The sequence below is a fragment of the Amblyomma maculatum genome, chromosome 1 (assembly GCF_055883805.1).
Source record: "Amblyomma maculatum isolate TAMU_Amacu chromosome 1, ASM5588380v1, whole genome shotgun sequence".
Classification (NCBI taxonomy): domain Eukaryota; kingdom Metazoa; phylum Arthropoda; class Arachnida; order Ixodida; family Ixodidae; genus Amblyomma; species Amblyomma maculatum.
Genome location: NC_139344.1, coordinates 417,967,646 through 417,990,508, shown reverse-complemented (window position 1 = coordinate 417,990,508; position 22,863 = coordinate 417,967,646). Strand labels below are relative to the sequence as shown.

Genomic DNA, 22,863 nt, shown 5'->3' with positions numbered 1-22,863 from the left:
GTGTGTGTGTGTGTGTGTGTGTGTGTGTGTGTGTGTGTGTGTGTGTGTGTGTGTGTGTGTGTGTGTGTGTGTGTGTGTGTGTGTGTGTGTGTGTGTGTGTGTGTGTGTGTGTGTGTGTGTGTGTGTGTGTGCGTGCGTGCGTGCGTGCGTGCGTGCGTGCGTGCGTGCGTGCGTGCGTGTGAATGTTTTCGTAGACCTAGAAAGAAAACAAAAAGTAGGACCATTTTTACGTATATTTTTCCCCCATGTATATGATGCACCACCTCCGTTCGACCACGAACGTGTAGAGTAGCATAAGTTTCCGGCGCAATCTTTGGTCTTATACGATGTCTTCGTGCTCCGCGTGGGCGCGCGGCCGCACTCTATACCTGACACCTGAAGCGAACAGAGAATGGCTGAGAGGAGGCGAGTGGAGGAGGAGGAGGAGGATGGATGAGGAGGATCCCTTGCGAAGGCCGGACGCATGCCCGGGGCTCAGGGCTGTCTCTCTTCAGGCGCTCTCTTCATTCGATCACCAACCCTCGTGGTCGGGGCAACGCAGCAACGTCAACCACCCGTCAACCACCCCTCCCAAGGTGAGTCAAGCATACGTGGCTAAAGCAGTAGGCAGTTCAAATCTGTATGATTTTGCCGTATACTGCTAGCTGGCAAGTATAACGACCTTTTTCAACGCAGAATGAATGAATGAATGAGTGAAAAAAGAAACTTTATTCAGACAAAGGGAATTCTCCCGGTATGGGTGGGGCCTTCATTTCAGAGCACCAGTAGCCTTTGCCGTCTTGCGCGCTCTGTCGATCAGTTTTAGCCGGTCATCAGACGTCGAGCAGGACAGCGTAGCCTCCCACAGCTCCGGTGTTGGTGTGGTGTTTATTGGCGCTATCTGTGTTTTTTGACACGCCCATGGTAGAGTGTAGGGGATCCCCCCACAGTGGGCATTTGTTCTCATATGTTGTGTAATGGATTTTACTGAGTAGACTAAGGTGGGGTATGTGTTCAAGGATGACTCCATAGCGTCTAGTGAGTGCGTCAAGTTCCCCGTCGTGCACGTCCCGGTTGGCGTATGCTTAGGCATTGGCGTCGGCACGTTGGTTACCTTTGACAGGCCTGGTGTCCACGTTATGAACGCAGAACGCTAGTTAACTTGAAATTCTCTTCGTCTGCAGCATCGGGATCTAAAAGAAGCCTTCGCTGGGTTAGCCGATTACAGCTCACTTCAGCATTGTAATGTATGCTGTGTCCTCTTTCGCATTGTCATAGCTCTGGCTATAAGTGAAGCCTACTCTTGCTACCCTGGCAATTAATGTTTTCGAAAGAAAGGCACATACTATGTTTGAATAAAACCGTCTTGTCGCTGACAAAGGTGGTTAAAGGCGTAACATTAGCGAAGAACTAGCGCACTTCGTGGGCATTGTTTGTATGAATTATACCTTGCGGAGTAGGAATGGAAGGTATGGAGAAAAAAACGTGAATTTTGGAATAAAGCTTTTTCTTATCGAAAAATTTAGTGTCGTTGGCGTCACCGGCATTGCCAGCTAAAAACGCGAGCATGGAGGTTGTAGTTGGTCGGTGACGTGGCCAGGCACTGATTGGGCGGGGGGTTTTGCGAAGTCACGAGGACACGTGACATGACAGGAACTGTGAACTCGAGCTTCAGCTTCGAGGTGGATGGGTGACATAAGAATCGGACCTTCCACGACATTGAGCCATGCGTCAGACTCACCGCTCTTAGGCCACGTGTAGGCATTTCATGAACCTTTGTTAAAGCGAGGTCTTTTTTTTTTTTATATATCGAGTGTGCGCCAATGAGCACGTCTGAGATAACGCAGTATGAATTAAGGAATAAGAGATCAAACGAGCAGAAAAATGGATATTTATTTATTTATTGTATAGAGTTAGAACTCGATTTAGCGAAGTTGAGGGGAGCCGCGAAATATTTCGTTAAATCGGGAAATTCGTTAAATTGAGGGAGGCATTTATCGGTCACTTAATCCAAAACAGTCGATTAGTATATGGTGCCGCGACATCAAGGAAGTACCGCGGCATCATATTTGCGAATCGTAAATGCACTGAAAATGAAATTGTGTTTTGAGAGGAGCCCCGCCGGTGTGGTGCAGTGGTAAGGCGCCCGACTACTGTGCCGTTGGACCTGGGTTCGAACCCGACCTCGGCGACTGCGTTTCGATGGAGGCGAAACGAAGAGGCGTCCGTGTGCTGTGCGATGTCAGCGCACGTTAAAGATCCCCAGGTGGTTGAAATTACTCCGCAGCCCTCCACTACGGCTCCTCTTTCTCTCTTTCCACTTTAACTCCCACCTTCCTCCCACCCCTTACGGTGCGGTTCAGGTGTCCAGAGAAACAGTGTGACAGTTACTGCGCCTTTTCCTTCCTATGAACCAATTATTATTATATTTTGAGAGGACGTATCAGCAAACTTCAACGAAGGCCAAGAGGAGCTATACTGTTGCGTCATCTTTAAATGCAATACCAACTTGTCCACTATGCTATATTGCTGCAATGAAATTGCGGCTCGCGCAAACACCGACACCGATAGCGCGTATGAAAAGTAGCAACGAAATTTGTACTTCGTCAAGAAGAGCTCCAGTGGATTTAATTTCCTTCCCATCAAAAATGTCGCTGATCTTTGCTTGCTTACGGTTTGTAAGAAACATCTGCCCGTATTTTTCGTACGTTCTTCCCTCATGTGTTCCGGCAAATTGTCGTAGCAAAATAAGGGCAACCGTAATTTGCCCCGGTGTTGGCATGCGTTATTTCTATCGCTGACAAAATCTCGTGAATTAAAATCAACATAGCTCGCGTTTCGCACCGGGCAGTTTGGTAAAAGCAGGATGTTACCGTTGGTTCGCAGTCAATACATTCTTCGGCGTTTTGTACAAAATAGAGGAAAAGTAGACTTTTTCACCTTCATTTTCAACAAAAGATTCGTTAAATCGGGACAGATAGCGAAATTTGTTTCGGTATTTCGAGTTACGCAAAGGATTAATGGACTATACGAGCGTCTGAGGGGAAGTCGAGATATCTTCGTTAAATCGGACTTTTTTTAATAAATCGGGTTTCGCTAAATCGAGTTTCGACTGAACCTTAAATGCACCTATACAGGGGTATTACATGAGGGAAAATATAATGCACAACACACAAATTTGGGTGGGCCACTCCTCAAAATTTGCACCCTTTGTTCAAAATTTCTGCCTAGCCTTATCCGAGTATGGCCAACTCAGTGGAGACTCCCAGATTTAGGGAGCCACGCCTAAAATTTGGCCCCCTTGACCCGAAATCTCACCTCGCTCGAATTTTACCAAAATTGGTATATAATCTAAGCTGAGTGTGAGAAACTCTGTGGAGGCTTCCAAATTTAGGTGGGCCTCCCCCAAATGTGGCCCCCAGAAATCTGACTTTTGCTTATTACGTGGCTGGCTTGTTGTTCCATCATTCTGAGGTCTACAGCGCCGTGTTTGCGTCCATCTCCCTTGTTCTGCCCGTGTTGCGATGCTCTGTAGACCTCAGAAATCAGACCTTGTCAGAATATGACCAAGATTCATGTCTAACTTAATTCAGGTATGGGCAAATAAAAAAAATCTTTGTTCCTTCCTTTATTATTTTGATTTCATTCTATAATAAAACCACTTACTACTTCCATGGTGACCTCCAAATTTGGGTAGGCCACCAGTTATGTTTCGAACCACTGTCCGAGTTGTCACCCGCCATGCTCGTCAAGAGAGGCTGCTCGGATCGGATGCGCTGACCGGTGGGACCTGCCGGGCACCTTAGAGATCTACTCGGAGCGCAGACGAACGGGGTTACTGCTTGCTGATTGCTTCTCGTCTCTACCCCCCCCCCCCCCCGCCCCCCCCCCCCCACACACACACACACACACATCTCCGCAAACCCCTTACTAAATAGTCTCGGTAAAAAAAGAATAACCAGCCACCCCAATAGGAGCGAAGTTGACGCCTGGGTACGGGACCAATAGATTCTATCAAAGTTCCCCCTCGCACCTTAGTGCTGCACAAAACGACTCCCGACATGCACATTCCAGTGATCGGACCAGCGGCTGTAATCACGTGCACGCATGTCACACGCCTCAAGGAACGGGTTTTGCCGAACGTAACACGCATACCGCCGATGGTCTCTGGGCCTGTCGTCGGAATAGAATTTCGTTCGCTCTCGAGTCTCGACTACGACTGGAAGCACCGGGTCGTCTCAAGGGAGCACGCTTTCCGTTGAGGACTGCTATCCTCGCCCGCCTGGCATTCCATACCGACGTAGGCGATGTGAAATGTCGCGTTGACGAGCGTAACATCACCCCTCACATTTTGGACCGTATGGAGAGAAGTGTGAATGTTGGACGTCCGAAATTTTACTACGTCCAAATTTTGACCAAAATTGGTATATAACCTGAGTATAACAGTTAAACTCAGTGGTGGCTTGCAAATTGAGGTGGGCCTTCCTCAAAATTTGGCATGCTTACGCACTCTCCGCACGTGGGAGCCTAGTTGTGCACGATTTTAACTTTATTTTTCCGCTTTCTACCCCTTATGTTTGGTATGGTGCGTGGAAAATGGGAGATGCACGTGTCTTCGGACACCAGACGACCGCTGCAAAAAGAAAACGAAAACACTAAAGGGTTCTAGAAATTATGGTCCGCACATCGAACGCGCAAACGAAACCAGAGGCGAGCTGCAGACGCTCCTACCCCGCGAAGGCCAGTGATTTGAGATGTGATGGGGCGTGAACATGCCGAAGCCGCAGACAGCTCCCTTTTTCCTCCTTTCATGTATCTCTCCTCTCCACGTGCTGTCCCACTCCCACTCGCGTAAATAAACCGAGAGCCTCAACCACTGTACCTCAACGAGTCAACATAAGCCGTCGTGTGTGCGTCGTTGTTTTGGGGCTCCTGGGTGCGCGGCACCGCCGCCCAAATGACTCACGCGCAATACAAGGGGATCGTAGTGCGACTCTGCTAGCATCGTTCCGTGGCGCTCGCCATATCGTGAAACTTGACCAGCCTAACAAACAAAAACTAATAACTACCTCAGCGTGGTGTCTGGAAATATAGCGCCTGACCGCTGTATAACTGAGGCGTCTCCCGCATTCAGAGAATGCCAATATTTTGCGGGCATACAACGAATGACAGGAAATGCGAGAGGGTGATGTAAAACACTCTCTCGCATTGTAAAACAGGAAAAAAAAAGGAATTCTTGTTTTACATTTCAAAGCTTCATGCAAATGAGTTTCCGCGAAAAGCGCTTCGACGAGAGCACCATTGCTTGCGTGGACCGATGGTTAATTTAAAGTGTGGTTCTGACGTGGCAGCGCGGTATGCGAAAACGTTTGCTAGTTACAACTCGTGAATGGAATAAAGCATGTAAAAAGGACTGAAAACTAAAAAATAATTCAAGAACAAACAAAGCCTCTATGTCGTGACACCGCAGGAAGAAAAAATAAACTTATTCAAAACCACGACCAGCTTGTGTTTGACACAGAAAAATTATTATTTGAAGAACCATAGAAAAGCCATTTCAAGTGTACTTTTTTGCCGGGGTATTGTCCCTTGTTATTGGCGATTGTCCGTTCTTCCTGTCCATGTGTTTTCCTGGTGCGTATTAATTGACACGCATTTACTGAAACTGAATGTGATGTATTGAAAATATCTCGGTATATACTCACCACAGTCACGATACATGCACAGTCTCGAGTTACAATTACTCCAACAATGCGGCACGTCAATATGTGGCAGCGTCCTTGAAGGATGCTGGATCCGCCACTGATTTGTACACATGATGCTTCAGGAACGCGAAACAATTTCTATGACGGTAGTAGTGCACAACATGGCACAATTATGCCATGCATTGGTTGTCATCGAAATTCTCGCTCTAAGACCTGATTCGACGCTTTGTTATCTTTTCTCCGAACGTCTTTCAAAGTAATCATTCGAAAGACACTATCTGTTGTGTACGTGAACCGCCGCACAGCCACACCGCCTCCTAGCAAACGGACGCACGGCCGCTCCGGTTGCAATGCCTCCTTGCACGTGCGAGCCTCCCGCTGAGAGTCCAGCAGGGGGCCCTTCAACCCGCGCCGTGCGTTGTCTTGGAACTGTACTGACCTCGGACCATCATAATGCTGTGATCATAATGCTCTTCACTGCGAATACACGCTAGACAAAAAGAAACCGCAAACTGCTAAGACAACTATTTACAACTACGCGCGGGTAAACGTTCAACAATTGGTTAGTGAACTGTCAGTGTTCAGTGAGCAGTTCCTGGAGTCATTATCAAGCCGCTGTTCAAATGATAACTGGGAACTACTAAGCGCTAAGCTGAAAGAACTAAAAAGGAAGCCTCATTACAAACATCACGGTGACGATCCGTCATCGCAGAGTATGTGGTTCACTTCCAACGTCAAGCGATGCACCCGGAAGAAAAAGCGCCTTTATACTAAGGCAGAACGTTCGACATCTGAGGTCGATTGGAATAACTAACGCGCGCAGTCCAGAATATGTCAAAGCAGAGGTTAAGAGAGCCAAATAAAATCTTTAATCATGACATATCCGCTTTACTTAAAACCAATACTCAAAAATTTTGGAAAGTAGTCAATCCTAAGCCTCCTCCATCTAGCCTGATAACATTATTAAAAAACGGTGTTGTTATTCAGCCTTGTGAGGTTGCCACCGAAATGAACCTATTTTTTTTAGCTCCGTGTTTGCTAACGAAACACCAATTCCGGTAGATCTGAATGCTGCTGTTATAAACGCGGACATGAATGACATCTTAATTACACAATAAGGAATTGAACAAGCTATTGACCGTTTGCCAATTAATTCAGTCCCCGGACCCGATGACATATGTTCAAAACTGCTCAAACTAACTAAACCAGTGATAGCTCGCATGTTCACTTCGATCTTTCAGCAGTCTATTGATACAGGAATTGTGTCTAACGCTTGGAAAATCGCTCGTATTATACCTATATTTAAATCTGGAGTTCCTTCTGTCCTCTCAAATTACAGGCTAATCTCATTAACGAGTGTACCGTGCAAAATTTTGGAGCACATCATATTATCAGCAATAATGAAGTGCCTTAATCAACATAACTTTATTTTTTTTTTTCAAAACCAACACGGACTCTTGCGTGGCAGTTCCTGTGAGTAACAGTTATTCGAACTGGTGGCCGACCTGCATGATGCGGTGCACCAATTAATGAGAATTGATACCATATATTCATCGACTTTGCGAAGGCGTTTGATAAAGTCGCTCACAATCGCCTTATATTTAAACTGTCAAATCTGAGCATAAACAGCAAGGCCTTGAATTGGACTGTTAACTTTTTAACTAACCGACAGCAGTTTGTGTCTACCAACGGATTTTGCACCACACTAACCCATGCGAAGTCTGGTGTGCCTCAAGGTTCGGTACTTAGGCCTGTCCTCTTTCTTATTGACATTAATGACATAAGCAGCAACCTCACTTCTCAAATTAGGCTTTCTGACGATGGCTGTGTTATTTACAGAACGATTACTGACCCTAATGATACTAATGGTTTGCAATTAGATCTTAACAAAATCGCTAAGTGGTGCAAACAATGGCATATGGAAATAAACGTTTCAAAAACGAAAGCTGTAACATTTACGACGACTAGAACTTCTGAGCCCATCTCATTCTCTTATTCTACGAGTAACGTGTCCATTGAAAATGTTCCTGCAGTCAAATACCTAGGTGTACATATTTCTTCAGATTTGACAGGGCACAAATACATTGATTACTTAACCACTAAAGCATCCAAAACCCTCTGTTTCATTACGCGCCACTTGTACTTTGCTAATCAGGCAACCAAACTGTTAGCGTACGTAACTTTGGTAAGATCGCAGCTTGAATATGCCTGTTTCATCTGGAAAGCACATCAAACCTATCTTGCAGAGAAAATGGAATCGCTTCAAAATAAGGCAGCTAGGTTTATTACAAGGAAGTACGCCGGATACGCAAGCATCACAGATATTAAATCATCACTAAATTTAAGCTCACTTGAAAAGCGAAGACATATCAACCTGATGTGTCACTTTCACAGGCTTTATCACAATCCATCGCCGTTCACTGAGTCTCATATCACACCAGCACATCGCATTTTCCCCCGTTTAGACCACTGCTTTAAAGTGCAACCCAAGATTGCTCGCACCCAACTTTTGCGACATTCACATATATGTTCTTGGCAATTTACCATTGGAATGAACTACCAGCAGGTATTGTTTCTGAAAAAAAATTACGACGCATTTGTTACCGAATAGAAGTGCTTACTCCATGGCGATATATATTAGATTGTTGTCAGAAGTGTATTCTTTTATACTTTACATCCAGCAATGTGTTCCACGTGTGTATGTGTATCATGTTTATATATATATTTTTTTGTTCAGTTATGTTATTTGCTGCTGTCAACAAATATGTCTTTATGGTTTTATATTTTATATTCAACTGTTATGTAATATAACGAATTTATGTACTTTTCAGACCCCTATGCAATGCACGTAAAATGCCTTTAGGGTATGTGAATTAAAAAAAAAAAAAAATTGCGGACCAAGGCGCGAGAAGCAATGCCTTTTTTCACAAGTGCTCGCGTTTCTCTCTTTCCTTTTTATCTTCTCTCTCTCAAAGCACAATGAACGCAGTCTCTACCCAGCAACCGAATCGAGAGGTTCCTCGCTCACGGGGCTCTCACGCCCCAACATAACACTATCGACACTCACGGGTATATTTAGACATTTTTCTGCTTCGGCCTATGCCCTCAGATCAGATTACCCGGATAGATGGATGGATATTAGAAGCGTCCCCTTTGAAACGGGTTGGTAAAAAAAAAAAAAAAAAAATCGCTAGGACACAAAAAATGGCATGTTTTCTACATTCGGCACAACTATGATACAGAGCAAACATCTCAGGTAACGTTCCAATTTTCGATGACTGCTTATGTCTGAAAAAAAGTTAAAAAATATACGCAAGAAGTATGCCTAATTTAGTTCGTTTCTCTTCCAAAAAAATATTTCGCAGCTAAGCATTACATAATCTGACAGTTGGTAAAAAAAAGATTAGAAAACGTGTGCTGTGCAATTCTGTTCTCTATGACAATGCCGCTATATGTGGGAAAAATCTAAAGCCCTGTTATTATTCCTTTCAATCAGATGCTGTTTCCATAGTACCAAGTGTCAAGGCCTAACATTTATCTCGAGAGCTTGTACTGCCTTTCTGGCATTTACAACATTACGGCCAGTTACATTTCCCACATCTGCAAAAAGAAAGAAAGAAAGCGCAGGCAGCACAAGGCAATGGCCCAATATTAAAAATACGTCGGCAAACGGTGGTCCTACAATGGTCTAGGATTGTCGGTGGTTTTGCAACATAGGTTCAGCCAGTACGCAACACATCCAATGATGGACCAAGAAAGCCGCTAAGCGCCAAGAGAAGCGATGCAGGAGAAACAGCACAATTGGATCAGAATAGTGTCTTGTATTAAAATGTGTGTAGCTGGCATATGCGAGAGTATTTGGAGCGCTCTATAAGTCAATATTTAAGTATCACCCATCAGCGGCTGCCCTTTCGGATTCTTGTTCGCGTACGCTGATCCCACTCCGCTATGCGCTTTGCTAATCGCTTAACCATTACCCCTTAATGATTGGCTCATTCCACACATACTCAATAACATGTCGTGAACATATAGCGGTATAGGAACGTGCCATGCGTGCCCTACATGTCTGACTCGAGATCCATACTCATCTCACCCTCCCTGATATTCTTTTGTAAAGCGCAGTAGATTTCTATCCGGCTCCACACATAACGACAAACATTTTCGACCAATCAAAATTCTTGCCGGCGGCCTTGCAGCAAACTCCACTGACCGGGAGCCTTATTTGACCGGAACAGTGCAGTAGCTCTCGGCGTGATCAGCGCAGCTGTCTTTGCTGATAGGTTTTAGATGAAGTTTCAGTCTATGAATGCCACCAGCAGAAGTTGAGTCAATGCCCCCACATGACCGCGTCACAAGCTCTTTTAAGCGAAGCTGAGTGCAATCTTTATTATTATTATTTTTTGTGTGTGCAATTAATCTTGACGACTCAGCTTACAAATTTCTGACTGAATTTCCTCGACGGAAAGGAACAGCTTGGTAGAATGCAATGCATTCGCTGTATACATGAGAGCTGGGGTCATAATGGTGAGAACTATTAAGTTCAATTCACCACCATAGGAGCTGTGCTATAACTACGCCTGTCCGCTGGGAGTGTGATAAGGCGGCCAAGGTAGCCCGGGCATACAGAAGAAATGATGAAACGTGCTAAGAGATAGGATTCATTTTGAAGATGAAGAGCATGGACTCTATATTAAAGGCCATTCGAACCTTTTGCGTTGAAAACAATTGAAGCGAAAGCCTTTAGCAAATCAGTCAATCAATTTATTAAGGCTAAAACCTTTAATGGCTCATGCTGTCGTGGACAGTGTCCCGCTTTTGCGGCGTTCTGATTGGCCGAGGCGGCATGCGTTCCTGCCATCTGCAATGCCACACTTGAACGCGCGCCAAGGAACGCCACGCGACAGGAGCGATGGTGTACTGGTACTGTCCAAACACACTTGCCGGAGAGTGTGACAGTTACCGCGCCTCTCCTTTCCTGTAAACCAATATATAGTTGTATGTAGCACTGCAACGAAAGTCCAAAAGAGGCTAACGATGGGAGGCAAATTATAGAATAGGAATGGTAGGCTTTCGCCATTCGCCTCTTAAGAGACATCTAGAGACCTAATTATTTTGTACTGAGGAAGCAGTTTGCAATTACAGGCCTGCCAAAGACAGCGAAACCCTTATAACAACTGTAATTGAATAAATATCGAAAAGCAAGCTAAAATAGGACACACAACACAATTTAGTTTAGAAATGTGTCAGCTATTAGGAGAACGAAGGCGAGTGCATCAAAGCCATATTAACGCCAATAATGCCAACAACGACAGGCGATATGAAAAGCGCAGGAAAAAAAAAAAAAAAAAACGAAATGCGGAATGTATGACAGCCGATAAATGATAATAATCACTGCATGACAAGAATTCCAACACAAAATTAAGTGGTTAGGTGAGAACAGTTCAACGCAATAGTTTCTTTAGTTTATAATTTGTATTTATATCGCGTGTATTTGACAGTAATGCATTTAAATACGTCGGCACGTAGAAAGCACAAGTTCCTTTGCCGTACGAGTGGAACAAAGTGTTGCCACATTGGTCAGCTGGATTTTTCCAGGTATCAACACGAAATTTCCTTTTTTTTTCCACGAAATATTTTTTTCGTGAAAGAATAACAGAGTGAACACCTCTAATCAAATTCATAAGAAAAGAAGCACAAGAAAATAAAATATATCCCATGCATAATGTTGATCAGTGAGGTATAGTTCTTCCACCGTGAGTTCCGATGGGTCTTGTGAGTCCTGAGCGCCAATCCTTCCCCCAAACGACCCTGCGCCATTTCTCTAACTTATTACCCCCTTCTCCCCTCCGCAACCTTGGACCGAGTCCTGATTGTGTCCAGGGCACAAGGACAAGAACCTGTCTCCTCCCTGGCCTTGGCTGCAGAGCAACATAAAATTGTTCGCAATGTATCTTAATGCATTTCAGAAATCATGTATGTGTTTGATTGATTTATAGGAAGGGAAAGGCGCGGTAACTGTCTCACTTGTTTTATGAGGACACCTCAACCACGCCGTAAGGGAAGGGAGGAAGGTGGGAGAGAAAGTGGAAAGAGAGAAAGAGGAGCCGTAGTGAAGGGCTACGGAGTAATTTAGACCACCTGGGGATCTTTAACGTGCGCTGACATCGCACAGATGCATTTCAGGAATCATGTGTGTATGTGAAAAGTTATCAGGGGCTTGACTGTGAGAAAATGAAACTGTCCCCTTCCGGTGAATCCGGAACGCCACACTCTGGGCACTTGTGCGATGTGCCACGTGCACAGTTGATTGGCTTTGCGACCATTGCTTGGCAGTAAAGTGAATAATAATAATAATAATAATAATAATAATAATAATAATAATAATAATAATAATAATAATAATAATAATAATAATAATAATAATAATAATAATAATAATAATAATAGGTTCACAGGAAGGAAAAGGCGCAGTATCTGTCACACTTGCTTGGTGGACACCTGAACCGCACCGTAAGGGAAGGGAGGAAGGTGGGAGTTAAAGTGGAAAGAGAGAAAGAGGAGCCGTAGTGGAGGGCTACGGAGTAATTTCGACCACCTGGGGATCTTTAACGTGCGCTGACATCGCACAGCACACGGACGCCTCTTCGTTTCGCCTCCCATCTAAACGCAGCCACCGTGGTCGGGTTCGAACCCGGGAACGCAGTAAAGTGAAGACGGGCCGAAATTCTGCTCCGCCAAAAAGCTCGGCATTTTCACTGCGTGTCTACATATTTCCTCGAGGAAACATATGGAACAGCAGTTTCCAGCGACTGCAGACATTTCCCACATTTCAATGGGTTAAAAATAGATTTCTCTTTCTCCCTTAGTAGCTTGCCTTTCCTACGATTCGACAACACTGGTGGAACAGCGAGGAACAACATATATGCTTTTCGGCCTCAGGCATCTACTCGGAACATACTCAACGTTATGCACACTTTATGTTTTAGTAGAACTGTTTCCAATAACACTGAATTAAAGTTCGAAAGCCCCAGCAAAGGAAAAAAAAAAAAAAAAACATCACATTACTTGAAAAGTTCTAAATCGTAAGCACTGTTCTTTAAGATTGAGCGCAATATGTAGTTCAGTCTGTTTTGCCAACAAAGCGCACAGTGCCCGTAAATTGTTGTGCCAAAGCTCGCTGATTAAAGAACAAGTGAATTACTAAATGTGCACAGGCATCCAATGGCTTTAATCAGACTAAATGTGTTAATGATATTGCCGTCTGCACATCTGTTTGGTGAATACAGTAGCCACTATGTAACGACGATCCTTTATACTAATATTTTGTTTCTTTTTCAGGCGTAGCTGGACAGCAAAATCGCAATGGTGAGTTGGTGAACTTATCCTATTAGTTTAATACTACTTTACAATTCGTTTATGCATAATCCTGTTTCTTTTTTTTTTCTTTGTATGGTCCTCAAATATCACGTTATGGCTCAGGTGATTGCGCTCTCCCCAAGCGTTCTTGTGCCGCTGAAGCACTAATTATGCTACAAACGCCATACATTTACGTTCAGGCTTGTTCCTATTAGCACATACACGCCACTGCCATTCATGCGATGTACCCATGAACAAATTAGATTTCCTGAAAAGAATACCTTTGCGGCCGATTCCACAGATTTCAAATGGAAATAATATCTACCTTCAGTTTCTTGAGTTTTATAATGAACTGTACAGTCTAAACAGAAATAACCAAAAAATGGGGGCAAAAAAAGAACGTGTCCTATAGCGCGCTCCCTTATGCGAGCAGGGTATAATGCCGAGTATGCAAGCTTTCTGCTATTGATAATTGCATCAGATTAATGTGATTGGAGGTGGTGGCAATATACTTCTGTGTCGAGCGTTATATAGTTACGTGTATTTAGTAACCTAAATCTGCACGAAGGCTTGAGTAGCATACAGCCATACCACTGCGTTTAACGGGGAGTGCGATAGGAGACACGTTGCTCCCTTTTAACTCCCTTGTAGGGGCAAACTGTGTTTAAAGTTTACTGACACGGCCGCTCGATGGAAGCACACTAGTGGTACTGACCATTATTATTATTTTAGTCAGGTCATACGCATTGTTTTTCTAACTTTAACCCAGCCGATATGTATGCATATTTCTTGTAACAAGCCTGTGGCTGGTCATGTCTACCAAGAAAACAGTATCAGTTTGGTCCCGTGTACACGCACGACGCATGGTCCTGCCTTTCTTATACGTCGACAAGCGGCACGAACAACTTTGTGCTGTGCTTTTTTTTTTTTTTTTATCTCGGCGTGGCAGTTTAGTTTTCGTGTCATCACAGTAAATATAGCCGGGAATGCATGTTCAAGAAGGAAGAAGGAATTCAACTGGCTCATTTATAGCACGGCTAATTCAAACATTGCTAATGCCAGCAGTTCCGGCGCCTGAACTGGCTACGACGATGCGTTGTTCGCAGTAGAGAGGGGAAGGGCAGCTAAAACGCAGCATTCAATGTTGAGAGTTCACCAGTACGGGGCAGAAGGTTAGTTCAGGAAAGCACAACAGCAGATGGCTAACGTAAGTGTTCTGACAAGCACCAACCGTTGCTTCAGCTTCTCGTCTCTCTCTCTGTTGTCCATCGTCGTCCTCTTCAATGGCATACACGTAACATTACCCCGCCACGAAAGCACAATGCCGGTGCGTACTACGTCGGGGAACTACAGCTGGAGTGGTACGGCTTCATGCGAGCGACATGAACGATTTCGGTACGTGGCATAGCGAACTGTACGGTGGCCGATACACAGGGGTGATCTCGTATGTCACGGAAGTGACTGGCCGTAAAACATGGTAGGGGCCTGTGTAGCGCGGCAAGAGCTTCTCAAAAAGCCCAACTCTACGAGCAGGAGTCCAGAGCAAGACGAGAGAGTCCGGTGGACATCCCGATGATGAAAATCATGGTTGCGTTTTTGAGTGTTTTGGGAGGAAGCCAGTCGGCGGCGAGCAATAACACGGACGGCGTCAGATCGGGATATGGCGTCACGAGCATAGGAACTTGCATTAGCGGTGGTAGGCTGTACGCTGTCAAATGGAAGAGAAGGGTCACGGCCGAACAGAAGATAGAAGGGCGAGTAGCCCATTGTATCATGACGGGAGGAATTATACGCAGAGGTTACAAACGGTAAAGTAATATCCCAGTCACGATGATCAGTCGTTACATACATTGACAGCATGTCCGTGAATTTGCGATTTAAGCGTTAGGTGAGGCCGTTCGTTTATGGATGGTAAGCGGTGGTGAAATAGTACTTAATGGAGCAGTATCGGAGAATTTCTTCGACTACTAGAGCAAGAAAGCAACGGCCACGGTCAGTGAGCAGCTGGCGTAGAGCACTGTAGCGCGTAGTATAGTGCGTAGCCACCGCAATCCATTTATTCCCCGAAGCAGACATGGGGAAAGGTCCGAGGAGATCAAGGCCAACTCGGGAAAATGGGTCTACTGGGATGAGCGCAGAAAAGTCTTGAGATTGTTCTTGGCCCAGCAGAATGGAACGTCATTCTTGAGAAGAAGGGTGAGAGGACGAACCGTCTCCGCGAAGTTAGGAACAAACCGCCGAAAATACGAGCAAAGGCCAAGAAAACTACGAACGTCACTGGTACCGCGGGGTGTAGGAAATGCACGTACAGCAGGAATTTTGTAGGGGTCGGGTTGAACGCCGCGAGCGTCAACCAAGTGTCTGCGAACCTTAAGCTCATGTCGGCCTTTGAATTCTGCTGAAGGCCAGCTCTTCGGAAGACTCCAGGAATGACATCAAGGCGGTGAAGATGGCTGTCGAAGGCCGAAGAAAAGACAATGACGTCTTCGAGATAACATTAGCACGTCGTCCATTTCAAACCGCGTAGAAGAGAGTCCATCATACGCTCCAATGTAGCGGGCGCATTACACAGTTCAAAAGATATCACCTTGAATTGGTGCAGGCCGTCGGGAGTGACGAAGGCGGTCTTCTCTCGGTTCCGTTCGTCGACCGCAATCTGCCAATAACCGGAACGAAGATCACTCGAAGAAGAATAACTGGCACCGTGCAAGCATTCGAGGGCATCATCTATCCTGGGAAGTGGGTAAACGTCCTTCTTTGTAACTTTGTTGAGGTGTCAGTAATCAACGCAGAACCTCCAGGTATTCTCCTTCTTTTTACCAAGCACAGCAGGTGACTCGCAGGGGCTGCTCGAAGGTTCTTATAATGTTTCTCGTGAACACCTTGTCCATTTCATCTAGTATGACGCGACGTTCAGAAATGGCAACTCGGTAAGGTTTTCTGTGAATTGGGCTGACGTCTCCGGTATCGATACCATGAGTAACGATGGACATTTGTCCCAATTAAGGGTCGGCTACCAAAGTCGGAAATGCCACTGTACTAAGTCAGAAGGTTCATAAGTGCTTGAGCACGATCAGGTCACAAGTCAGGAGCAACCATTCCTGATATGCGGGACTCCGTGGGCGGGGACGGTGCAGATCGTGTCAATACTCCAGCAGTATAGGGTCATATAAAAGTGCATGACACATTAAAGTCAGGCAGTGGGGTCAGTTCGGCGAGAGAAATGCCATCAGGAAGGACTTGTACTAAAAAGCTGAAGTTCAGGACTGGAATATAAGTTTGGTTATTCGCTACGTGCACGATATTGTGAGGGAGAGCTATGCTACGCTGCAGAGTCACGTCGGTTAATGACGTAGTCGCCGTCAGGAATGGAGGGAACAGGCGACATGAGCACGTACGCAGCGGCTTCAGGTGGCAGGCGAGTAAATGCAGCGGAACGCAGACGGAGCGTTGAAGTTTCATGAACTTGTTCGTCAGTGAAGTGAAGTGAATTGAAGTGGCCTCGCTTCTCAGAACGGAGCTGGATCACATGTCCATCTTTATTTCTTGAACGAATCACACGTGTACTTGCGCAGTGAAAATCTTGTATGTGTATAACTTACTTACACATATATGTTACCTATTCTGTTTACCATTTCTGTGCGCCCCACCCCTTATGTAATACCCTCTAATGAGGGTCTTTAAAGGGACACTAAAGAGAGAAAGGAAGTGGGTTTGCATCGATAGATAGCCAGTTCCTGATTACAAAAAGACCACTCTTACTGAAAACAGAGCTGTTATAGGGTAGTAAAGAAGAATAACAGAAATACAGGTATCGCCACCACAGCCAAACGGCCGAGGCTCGCAACTACAAATCACGTGACGTGCTAGGAATCCCGGAGGCTGACAAATGCGAGTTACGTTGTATGTTTGAATGCAATAGTACGTTTTTTCTCAAACATGATAACACGCTTTTATCATACGTAAACGACGGCGAAAATACAACGTAAACGATGCAAGGCAAATACAAAAATATACTTGGAGGCGCCACAGGCGCCCACTTCAGTTTTGGTTATGTTTCGACTCGGGCATTTCGTGCGCACTCGGATAGTTTGGTTGAACCTGCAGCGCCTGAATTACGAGCTTGGAGCAGCAGATGCGCCTTGATGGTTCCCATTTGAGCATTCGGAGACACGAGCGAGCGAAATCCGCTCGCTCGACGACGTAGTGAAGTGAAGTGAAGTGAAGGACAGAGCGGCGGGCCTAGATGAAGCAGACCAGAAGAACAGTCAATGAGAGCGGGTGTGCAGTTAAAAAGTCGAGACCTATATGATACAACGTCTTTGGAGCAACTGGTGAGGACTGTAAATATCACAGGGATGTGGCGGCCGGCAGTGCTAATTCGTGCAGTACACATACCAATCACAGTAGCTGTGTTGCCATTCGCAACACGAACGGTAGATGAGGCAGCGGGTGTGAGGACTTTCCTGGGGTGTCGGCGGAGCTAGGAACCGATGAGAGAAATGTGGGCACCATGTGCCAATAAGGGCAGAAACTGGGGCTCCATCAACAAGAATGCTTATGAGGTTACGTCTAGGTGCGGGGGTCAGTACCGAGTTGGCAGTCCGGGTCGGCAATGCAGCGTCACTTCCGGGTGCTTCATTCGCTAGTTTCCTGAGTAGGTGCCGTCGTATGATGGGGAGGAGCTGCGAAGAGATGCCGGTGAACGGCATCGACGAGCTCGGGGAGATGGAGATCGGCTGGAGCGACGAGGTTGGGACGGTTTCGGTGCGAGGCTGATCTGGTTGAGGAGGAAAGTGTCTGCAGGTCCATCATAGGCGGGGCGGGATTCCTCTGGTTGGAGAGCAAAGCGTTGAGGTCTAAAGTAGTACCGACAGTCAGCGTTGTAATAGGAGCGAGGGGTGGGGAAGGTACGGCTACAGCAATAACGCGAAGTGTGGCCTGCTCGACAGCAAATGCAACAGATTTGGCCTGTCGTCTGAGGTGCGCCACTCTGCAGGATTGTGACCAGGGTAGCGACGTGGGGAGGCTGGGCTGGTGGTTGCAGCAGTCACTAAAGGAACAGGTTGCGATGGTGGCAGGGGCGACACGGGGCTGGAGGAGAGGCCGACGTTTGCAAGTTCCTGGCGGACAACGGCCTGTATCATGGCCCCTGTGTCGGGCAGTGGAGACGGGAGTGGATCAAGAGTTCGGGCCTCGAGTTCTCTATGGACGATCTGAGTCCCGGTCTTCGGATAGGAGGGCTGGTGTAAAGGGGCCAGGTATGTAGCCGCCGTGTTCAGAAGACGTTCAAAGCGATGTACGAGACGTCTTTGTCTAGCCTGCTGGAATTTTCGGCAGGCGAAGCACCGAGTCGACAGTAGAGCAATCAGTGCAGAATAGGATGTTGAACGCATCATCCACAATACCCTTGAGGATATGCCCTACCTTGTCACTTTCTGGCATGGAGCTGTTGACCTTGCGACACAACGCAAGCACGTCCTGAATGTAGACAAGGTAGGACTCCGTGGGGGATTGGACATGAGAAGAAAGTTCCGTTGTTGCAGCCAGAGCCCGCCTAATGGGCTTCCCGAACAAGTCCTGAAGCTATTGCTTACAGATGTCTCAGGTAACGAGCTGTTGTTCGTGATTTTGGAACCATGTTCAAGCTGTTCCCGCCAAATAGAAGATGATGTTAGCAAGCATGATGGTTGCGTTCCAGTGGTTGTTTCTGCTGCAGCGCTCATACTCATGTAGCCAATCGTCAACGTCTGGGCTGGCGTCGCCATTAAATATGAGAGGGTGGGGAATTTTCGTGAGTACTACTAGCCGAGGCGATGTTCCCGTGGTGGTAGGCCTTGCCTCGAAGGAGGAAGAGGAGGAAAAACTTTTATTCTATATTTCCTTATCTTCCTGAGTGGAGCCCTCAGTCCAGAGCTCCATGTGCCGCCTCAATCCTGCAGGCCTGCCAGAACAGCTGTCGCTGGTCTTGCGGGTTGGTGCTGATGAGGTCGTCATGGCTGTTTTTGACGTCGTGATCCCAGGTAGGTGGCGGCTGCTGCTCAAATCCACCTTTTGGCAGCGTAAATGGGCTAGTCGGTGCGTACGGGGATCTTGATTCACCTTCACCAGGATGATACGGGGCAAAGGTCAGTTCAGGAAAGCACATCAGCAGACGACAGACGTAAGTGTTATGGCAAGCACCAACCGTTGCTTCAGCTTCGTCGTGTCTCTCTCTCTGTTGTCCATCGTCGCACTCTTCAATGGCATACACGTAACAATATGTATCGAATGGCCCTCCCCATGATTCACACGCAAAGCAAAAGCACGCAGGACTTAACGGTAAAATTCATATTATCGTCAAAACATTCCGCAGAGAACGACGTCAGCCCCTCAAAAGACGAAGAGGCAGATGGGGTTCTCGATTTTGCCCAATTTCCCCTTCTCATATCTTGTAATTCTCTTTTCGGCAACTGAAATATAATAATGAATAGCTTTCTCTCTCTCCCAACTGTTGGCTGATCGTCCAATATGATGTGCCATTTGTTCTAAGACCAACAACAACCGGAGTCCAGCATCACGTCTCATCTTGCTGTTCCAGAGGAAGCTGTTCGTCGCAAATATTCCCCCGGGCTGTGACAAGGCCTCGCTGATGACTCTGTTCTCCAAGTACGGCAAGGTGGAGGAGTGCGACATCATCAAGAACTATGCCTTCGTGCACATGAGCACCGTCGGCGAAGCAAATGCCGCTGTTGACGGTCTGAACAACAGCACGTTCATGGACCGTGTAATAGCTGTTAAGGTGAGCGAACCCGACTGCATTTTCTCGAATCGCTCGGGACACCAGTTGAATTCTCGCAGGCTTCCGAAAGTCGACTGCGACGTGTTGCAGGCATGGGTGCGCCAGGCCATTGTTTCCGCTGTGGTGCCCCCGGTCACGTGTATAAGGACTGCCCGGAGCCTAAGTATGGGCGAAGCTGTCTGGCTTCTATATTTGATCTGACTGCATAGTCTTCCGGCTGCTTGATAAGTCCCATATGTTACTTTTACAAGCGTTTACTGTATCTCTTTCAACAAAGTTCCCGGTAACTATTCCGGTTTACATCGTCCGTAAGTCCTGATTAAGTGCGATTAAAGCAAGGCGTAGGAAAGGAAGGGTTAGAACAGGGGCAGCAAACTACAGCGAGGTCTATAGCTGGCCGCGCAGGTATGGTGTGTACTGGAATTAAGTTTCTTGGCGGAAAATGAGGCACTGTCTTGAGCCAGTCATGAATGTCACTTCTATAGGTATAGCATAGGGGGAGATGCAATAGCTCAGATTTTCCTTTGTTTAGTGTAAAAACGTTGTCTATTTCTTCCAAGTTATTCCCCTTAACAGATAAAAAAAAATTCATCGGCTAAATAGCTGTGATTGTAGGGGTCAAGCACCGAATTTTCCAAGTTTCTAGTATAGTGTAAATCTACTTGTACTGAAGTGTATTTTCTTCTTCTTGGCGATATGTTGATTGTACTCTCACAACCGCAATCTATTCAGTCGCCAAACGTGGAACCTTTTGAGTAAATAAGTGCATACATAAGGCTATACTGTTACTCAGAAGTACAATGTTGCAAAATATTCGCGCTATCGATATTCCTCACACTAAACCGGATCCATGCACAGATGTTTTTGTACCTTGGGGCTGCTGACTGGCTCGTGAAGAATATATAAACTACAATGTATTGGCTAAAGATTTGAGAGTCATCTTATACCACGCAACCTGCTCCTTGTATTTCTCCCTGAGCTAGCGTCTCGTTATGGGGCGTTTGCATATTCCCGCCAGTCTAACGAATGGGAGGGGCGCTATTTAAAAAGTCGATAAAAGCGAATTTCGTGTGTAATTTGCGATATAAGCAGTCCGCTTCAATTCTAGTCGGTAGTTTTGTTTCAGCCAGCAGTACGCATTTTCAATTAAGCCAACACTACTAAAAGCATATTATAACAGAACAGAAACATTTTAAGTCACGCGAACAGTTCATGGCAGCGCCAAGGTTTTCTTAGGCTGATGCGTTTTATATACTAAATGAAAGTCCATAGCACGACTGTATACAGCGTCTTATACAGCTTTCTGAACGACGTGCACCCACATCCGAGATTAACTTTGTAGTTTGTCTCAAGATGATTCATCATCCGTTGAACTTTTCCTGCGATCATGTAGTTGCTACTGCTGCTTTTTGCATGGTTACCATGATTAGGTAGATGTCTGCTCCTTACGAACTTTCCTCTTCCAGCGGCGAAGTGATCTCAAGGTCTGTGATGATTCATAATAAACAAGTGCGACTATTTCGCGGACTGACCGCGTGTTTCCGAAGCTCTTCTGCCTCACGCATTCTGTTTTTTTTTTTTTTTTTTTTTTTTTCTTTTTGCGTGCTGTGCATTGATAGATGTAGCATTGTTTCAGGCCCAATACTTCAGGCAAGCTCCATGTGGTGAAGGACGGCAAAGTAAAGGCGATACCGTGCCCGATCCGCTTTCCTTAGCAATGGAAGAGCGCCTTTTATATCCTGCAAAGCCCACCTGTATTGGTTCAACGTGCTTTTGACGCTCTTCCGTGAACTCAAGCAGAAATGTATACTTGCATGGGTAATAAAACGTGAGACTGATCTACCACACGTCTCCTGGCTGTACAAGCACAACCATTCATTATCGCTATACAAAGGGCGCGGACGTGCTGATGTGGTTTAGCAACTGTTGGTATGAGAAAATGGCTGTGGTTCAGCTTTGGTTAAACCGAGTATGTCACCATAGATTCACGCGGCTACGCCTGGTAAAGCGTTGAGTCTTGCTATGCGGTTATGCTTGCTAAAGAATTAGCACGCCCCCTTATTTACTCGAGATTTGACTTCAGTAGTCCCATGGCATCGCGTCACATCTCACACACGGCGCCCCCGCAATATGACTGTACACTTTCACTTTGACCTTTGACCATTAACTTGACTGTGGTCCAGGACCAAGGATACACACGGCGATCTGGGAAACACTCGAAATACACTAAATTCCGTTTTCATTTCATAAACTTAGGTTTTGAGCGAGAGCCCTCAGTAAAGGTATTTCGTTCAGTGTGCGTGCCGTCTGCATTTCACGCTTCCGGGTTCCCACTTCGTACACTTATTGCGGGAGAAGTCGTAAACTCGGCTGGACCTTCGACCATTGGCCCAGTTTCACCAATGCAGATCTACGTAATTCGAGAACTCGCGAACGTTCACACAGCAGAAGCAATATCTGAATTCAGCTATAACCTATGGTTGTCTGCACAGAAGCAAACAACTTGCAAAAAGAAAGTATGTTGTGCTTTAAGATTAATTTTATAAAGGAGATGAGAGAGAGAGAGCACAGCTACAGTGTACTAGAATGCTAGTACACTGTAGCACAGCGAAGGGCACTGTGCCTTACATTTTGTATGACTGGAACGGATGACAAACAAGTTTTCAATACCCGGAGTCAGAGTGACTCTAGAAACCAAGCCTTGAAGGTTTTGAAGTTTTGCTGCACTTGTGAGCACGCGGCCAAATGTTTACTGAACATGAGCTGATTGTTGAAGCTCGTATATATATATATATATATATATATATATATATATATATATATATATATATATATATATATATATATATATATATATACTCAATTCTACCTTGAAGAAGGACGGTCCACCGTCCGAAACTGTAGGAATAAATTAGATAATCGGGAAAGTTGTGTGACATCCTGTTTGAATTTAACTCTGGCCCATTAGTAACAAGCAATCCATGTCTATATATATATATATATATATATATACACCCACATTTTTAGCGTGTTGAAACTTCT

At 45.7% G+C, this 22,863-nt stretch overlaps 1 protein-coding gene across 3 annotated transcripts; it reads left to right on the top strand.

The window, feature by feature from the left end:
- Positions 1–387: 387 nt before the first annotated feature.
- Positions 388–21,659, top strand: LOC146209173 (RNA-binding protein 4.1-like). 3 transcript variants are annotated; one of them, XM_084587356.1, is made up of 5 exons: positions 388–575; positions 13,023–13,049; positions 19,621–19,821; positions 19,881–19,984; positions 21,458–21,659. In XM_084587356.1, exons 2-5 carry the CDS (start codon positions 13,047–13,049, stop codon positions 21,534–21,536), a joined length of 387 nt encoding a protein of 128 aa, XP_084443482.1. In that variant the 5' UTR covers positions 388–575; positions 13,023–13,046; the 3' UTR covers positions 21,537–21,659. The 3 variants fall into 3 exon arrangements, with proteins under 3 accessions (XP_084443482.1, XP_084443483.1, XP_084443484.1); XM_084587357.1 differs by lacking the exon at positions 19,881–19,984; XM_084587358.1 differs by lacking the exons at positions 388–575; positions 13,023–13,049 and adding an exon at positions 18,998–19,063.
- The last annotated feature ends 1,204 nt before the right edge of the window (positions 21,660–22,863 follow it).